The sequence below is a fragment of the Siphateles boraxobius genome, unplaced genomic scaffold, assembly GCF_051911475.1.
Source record: "Siphateles boraxobius isolate OS27281-9 unplaced genomic scaffold, OSU_SipBor_1 118, whole genome shotgun sequence".
Taxonomy (NCBI): domain Eukaryota; kingdom Metazoa; phylum Chordata; class Actinopteri; order Cypriniformes; family Leuciscidae; genus Siphateles; species Siphateles boraxobius.
Window position 1 is genome coordinate 2,692,182 of NW_027508720.1, and position 6,292 is coordinate 2,698,473.

General features: G+C 41.1%; 1 protein-coding gene across 1 annotated transcript; it reads left to right on the forward strand.

Moving 5' to 3' along the window:
* The first annotated feature begins 394 nt into the window (after window positions 1–394).
* Window positions 395–3,049, forward strand: LOC143711147 (receptor-transporting protein 3-like). Its single transcript, XM_077202493.1, has 2 exons — window positions 395–617; window positions 1,517–3,049. Exons 1-2 carry the CDS (start codon window positions 472–474, stop codon window positions 1,857–1,859), a joined length of 489 nt encoding a protein of 162 aa, XP_077058608.1. The 5' UTR covers window positions 395–471; the 3' UTR covers window positions 1,860–3,049.
* Window positions 3,050–6,292: the final 3,243 nt, after the last annotated feature.

Here is a 6,292-nt window from a genome sequence, read left to right on the forward strand (position 1 = left end):
CCATGTGTAGGCAACCATGCTGTCCAGTAGGTGGAGGTAAAACAATAAAAATCATTTCTTTCTGTAAAGTTCTTCAAACAGTTACTTAGCTGTTCACATTAATCAGACAATTCGTTTTCAACTATTTTTATGCTATTTCAAGTATCAAGGATCAAAGTGGTAAAAGCTTTGACTACTGTCTGGTATCTGAAGTTATTTGATATGATATAATTACTATAGTTACATTTATCCATTATTTTAGGTTAAGTGCATTATAATACAGTTATGTAATGTTATGGCAAGCTCAACACACCTTGTTTGAATTTCAAAGCATTGTAAAGCAATGTTCACTTCTGTGTTGCAGAAAATAGATACTTGCCTGATAGTTTCAGTTTCGTTTCTTATGAATTGAGAGATTAGCTGCGCCGTATATATTCAGTGGGTAATAACAAGGTAAGATCATTTCTGCAACAGCACTGTAAGCAAAAAGACATGGCATTAGAGTTGTGGGAAAGTGCTTTACAGGCGAAGGTGAGCGAGCTTCATGGGGACACATGGCACATTACAATTACTGACTCTATTGAGCCACACAAACAAGCTCGTGATTGGTTCCAGTACATCTCGGGCTCCTTTGCACGGTAAGAGCTCATCTTTATCACAATAAAATATTCCAAAAATATGTGTTTTATATGAGGCTTTATGACGTATGGAGATATTTTGGTGAGTCATTTTATTAAAACTCTTCATGATATTGAATCTAGCACGGATGGATATGTCATGTTTGTTTTGTATTAATGCAGTATAAAATTGCACACTCAGACCCTGTTATCAGTTATAATTATAATTGTGTATTTACACATTATGTTCTGTCTTACAAACACACACATTACGAGGTTCACACAGAATGGTAATTATTTATGAGTTTTAATAATATTTATGTATAATGCCTTCTAAATGTGTTTATAATGTGTTATGATGCATTATATCTTTTCATAAATAACTGTAACCAAAGTTAAAATTCATTATACATAATAATATTTGCATATTCCTTGTTTCATCTAAAACTGGCTGTTTGTTGTGTGTTTTACTGCATTATACTTTCTAAAGTCTAGTAATTGTCTAGTATTGTGTATTATAACTGTGGTTACAATTATTCATGAGACCATACAATGCATTAAAAGTAAGAATTAATGCATTCAAAATACTTTTTGAATGCATTATACATAAAGGCTTTAAGTAAAGTTTTACCAATATTTTTTTTCCATTCTAATGTTATGTAGTTTTTGGTTCTCTGTTCAAAATTCACTGGTCTTTTTTTACATAAACAGTGGTTTCAATCATTGAATCAGAATCAAAAGCATGAATCAAACAGCATGTTTATATTAGGCCTATATATACTTATATTGATGTATGTGTGTGTATGTGTGTGTATATATATATATATATATATATATATATATATATATATATATATATATATATATATTAGTAATGAATGTATAAAAAGAACTGATCTATTCTCCATTTCAATACGTAGGTTCACTTGTTCTCTTTGTAAAAGAAGCTGGATGTCTAAAAGAGTGCAGGTTGTGTTTCATTTCCACATGGACACAGCAAAGAAACAGGGAACCATTAAACTGCGACGCTTCAAACAGAAGTGCAGGAGGTGCAATGAAGCTCAGATGGAGGATCCGAACTTTCCCGTGGAAAACATTGATGTGCTGATTGAGAGACTAGTTGAAAAGATCCGCATGAGATGCTACAAAGAAGACCTGGGTGAAAAGAACAGACCCTCAGTGTTCAATGGCAGAGTGAACGGGCCGCATGAAAGTGCTCATTGTGAAGCTTGTCGGCTTGGCGTCTGTAGTCAGGCCAACTGAGACTGATTTCATTGATCTGCTCAGAACTAATAAATGGCTAATTTTTATTTATTTTCATAAATTGTTTCAGAAAATGATGATGATGTATCCAGTGTGGACTAGGGCTTGCATTGTCAGAGAGTAGGGTTGTCGACTACTTCAACCACAAGTCAGCGCTGTCGTAAGCCACTGAGTACTTGACCGTCCAATAACCATAACTTCACATCAACGTGAAACAGCGAGCAAACCATCAGCGAGTGTAACGGAGGCCCGCTAGTAGTTGCTGTGCGAGTAAACCTCACTCCTCTGATCTCAATAGGCGCTCTGGCGACAGATGCTAGAGGCTGCAGTCTTTAGCCTCCTTGTTAGAGCGCCTGACTCTCATGCCGGAGACCCGGGTTTGAGGCCTGCTCGGAGCGGGTCGAGTGGGACCCGGGTGAAGGGGGGTTACACGAGCCGTAAACACGACCAAAGAGAGTATGTGGCAGGAGGCCGATGACAGCGAACAGACTATAGCATGTCCTAATTTTGCCGAGTTAGGCACGTTCCTGGGTCAATATATTTTGTTGATCCTGGAGAAACATTCCTATCCAAACATGTAATGATAACCATACCGACTCCTAAACCTAACTCTACCCATAAGTTATCCCTAAAACAGAGGGAAATGAGTATAATACTGATGTAGAAGCACTGTAAGCCTAAACTTGACATAAACTAAACTTGACTCTCAAATCTGATTGGTTGATTGGAATGTTGAATAATACATTTGCTTAATATACAGTATGTATACACTTATTGTTCACCATCAAAGACATGGATGTTAAGATCATAATTTTGCGTGTCAATGTACAACGTGCTACTTTGCCTATGTTAAATACAAAATTAAACTCAATATTTGAATGTTTTGACAATACATGTAAGAGACATATACAGTAATTGTTGCAAACATTAGGCTGTTAATTAATAAACACTTGTTGCCACTATTATTTTTTGTCTTTTAGTAAAAATGGTAACATAAAACCATAAGTAGTCAAGTTTTATTTTGACAAGTAACTGATTAGGAGAAATCTGTAGTCATGCAACCCCTAATGTGAACACAAATAAATCCTGAGGAAATAACAGTCCATGTGATATTTTATTTTATATAATTCCATATTATTTAAAATATTTGTAATATTGTACGCAATAAACACTGAGCCATTGATATCATAGTATTTGTGATAAAAGTCTTTTTTATCAGTCTACACATTAGAGTTATGGATTATTCAATGATTCTTTCTGCAGGTAGCACCCGATTAGTTTAAAAAGACGGTTCATTTAGGGCTGAAAAATCATCTATGTGTTGCTGTTGTGGCTTTCAAACTAAGTAAGCTAAATAGTGTTTTAACATGTAAGTAACTGAATATTACATTTTTTCTCGATTGCTTAAACACATTTCTTGAAACTATGCCTCGTATTCTCAAAACAGTAAACACAAACCCACAACTCCTCACTCAATTCCCCAAACATCCTATTTTCAGGTCAAAATGAAGCTCTACAATCAAAACTTCACTCCTGCTGAAAAACCAAACCTTGCCCTCAGACATTCAATTCAATTCAAATTTATTTGTATAGCGCTTTTCACAATACACATTGTCTCAGAGCAGCTTTACGGAAATGTACATAGAAAAATACAGTCAGTTAATCATGTATTAATTTAGGGCATAACATATCACCGGCGTTGAGTCATCTCTTCACAGGCATCAAGTCGTCTCTTCACAGGCGTCGAGTCGTCTCATCACAGGTGTTGGGGCATCTGAAGTCTCCGTTAGAGGCTGGATACAAACTGGAGCTGACGAACCCTATTTACCTCGGGAATAGCGTCCCGAGATAACAGCAGAAAGGCAGATGGGAAATAATTAGCATAGCTGATGTTCATAATGTTAATGCATTCGAACTGATTAAGCAGTAGTATAAAAGGTAAGCATTAAGTGAATGGTTGGTTAAATAGATGCGTCTTTAATCTAGTTTTAAACTGGGACAGCAAGTCTGAGTCTCGAACAATATCAGGAAGGCTATTCCAGAGAGTAGGAGACATCACACACATCACACACAAGCCCTCACAAACACACACACACACTACAAAATAGTATTACACACTGGTGCAATACATTTCCAAATCCGGTAAGTTATGATACTTGTGTCACGAACACACACACAGACAGCGTAGATCCAATTGCAGGTATTTATTTAAAGGGGTAATCCGTACTCACATCCAGTCCAGGCAAGGGTCAAATTCCAACAAAGACAGTCCAAGAATAAACGACAAAACACGAGAAAGAAGCACCAACAGGAACAGAAGTGTGGGGACATTAAACAACAAATCCGTACACATACTAACACAGACAGGGAATATATACACAGATCTAACAAGACTAACAATGAACAGCTGGGAACAATGATGACGGGGAACAGCTGAGTGCAATGAACTGATGAGTGACAGTGACAGACAGAATGCTGGGAAATGAAGTCAATAGTGAAGGACAACGTGATAACGAGGACCTCTAGTGGACACCTGGGGAACACAAACCCAACACTGTGACAACTTGTGGTCCCCCCCAACCCCCCCAGAGGAATGGGTAAATCCTATTTTGCATGCCGGTTCCCCGCTGACACGCATCAACTGAAATATTTGGCAGGCTTCTTCCATTTCATCGTCTCGGTGTCCTAGAAAGATAGAAGAACTGATTACTGTAACTGTAACATCCATTTTACAAAATATAAGCATTCAGAAAACTCTATCTGTATGTGAGGCAATTTGATGCTTTTTGCTATTATTTTGAGCACAGATTAAAAAAAATTGTCTAAAAATTGTTCTGTGAATGTGGCTTGAAAATTTGGTTTTGTGTTTAAGGTTTTGAGAAAGTGAGTGATGGTTCCAAGAAATGTGTTTTAGCAATTCAGAAAAACTGTAAGTGCCTTGAGGACTGTGGATAGATCCCAGGCAGGTATAGAAGGGGGTTGAGGCTGGTTAAGCCTCCTGGTCCCCTTAAGGAAGTGCACGACCAGGTACTTCCTAAGGACTGGCCGGCCACAGGAGCGTGAAAGGCTGCTATGGCCGCCACATATACTTTGAGCGTGGAGGTGGTTCGTCACACGTCCATCAGCTCTTGCAGGAAGGAAAGTACAGATGGTACATCACACAAATAGGGGTCGAGATCCCGAGCTGTTCACCAGCTGGTGAACACTGACCATTTAAGGGCATAGAGGCGTCTGGTTGATGGAGCTCTAGCCTCTGTGATAGTGCTTAAGGGCCTGAGAAAACCAGGCTGCTGCTGGAAGAGGTGTTAGTGAGGCCAGGAGGGGGCGCTCACCCTGTGGTCTGTGTGGGTCCTAACGCCCCAGTATAGTGACGGGCACACTATACTGTCAAAGAGCACCGTCCTTCGGATGAGACGTTAAACCGAGGTCCTGACTCTCTGTGGTCACAAAAAATCCCAGGATGTCTTTCGAAAGAGTAGGGGTGTAACCCCGGTATCCTGGCCCAATTTGCCCAGTGGCCTCTGTCCATCATGGCCTCCTAATCATCCCCATATACTAATTGGCTTCATCACTCTGTCTCCTCTCCACCAGTAAGCTGGCGTGTGGTGGGCGTTCTGGCTCAATATGGCTGCCAGTGCATTATCCAGGTGGATGCTGCACATTGGTGGTGGTTGAGGAGATTCCCCCTTCTATGTAAAGCGCTTTGAGTGCCGAGAAAAGCACTATATAAATGTAATTAATTATTATTATTATTATTAAGACTTTATCCGGGAGGTTCCTGGGTACCCGTTGAGGGGCCATACATGGATGGCCCACAATTTGGGATGAGGGTGCCAGATTGTTCACTTCGCCTGTGTGAGGAGGTTCCTCCTCAGCGGTATAGGCCACGGGGCTTTCTCTAGCTGTCGCGCCGCCTCGGGGAACCATATCTGGGTCTTTATATTTATCCGTCGAGGGTGGTCAGTGTGGCTGAAGTTTACGAGCGCAGAGTGTGGGGCGCGCCATGACTTTGTTAGCTCGTCGTGTCTGAAAAGTACGGGGCAGGACACTGTCGAGGGGCCTGCAGGCGCCCCGGCAGAAACCATTCATCAAGGCAGCTTCTGGTGGGCTCCTCGGGGCAAGGTCCGCGACGGCTTTGGTGAGGAATCTGAGGAGTTCCGCGTCCAAACTAGCCCTGTGACAGAGCCCGGCCATTCCTCGCTTTCTGATGCAGCCAAAGACAGGCTATCATCATGCTCCTCTTCAGATCCACCGAATGAGAGAGAGGGGCACTGGTCCGTCTTGGTGAACAGGACGGGCAAAGGATTTCTCTCTGGAGAGTGAGGCACGTGGGGACGGGGCCGGTGTGGGCTCGCTCGTCTTTGAGTGCTCAGGCATCCTCTGACCCGGCCATTTCTTCCTCTGCGGTTTGAGGAGGGCGGGAAACAGGAGGG

Bases quoted from the DNA above. Each gene is read 5' to 3' on its own strand.
- LOC143711147 (XM_077202493.1), top strand. From the start codon at position 472: ATGGCATTAGAGTTGTGGGAAAGTGCTTTACAGGCGAAGGTGAGCGAG. The intron at 618-1,516 runs GTAAGAGCTCAT...TTCAATACGTAG, and splicing joins ATCTCGGGCTCCTTTGCACG to GTTCACTTGTTCTCTTTGTA.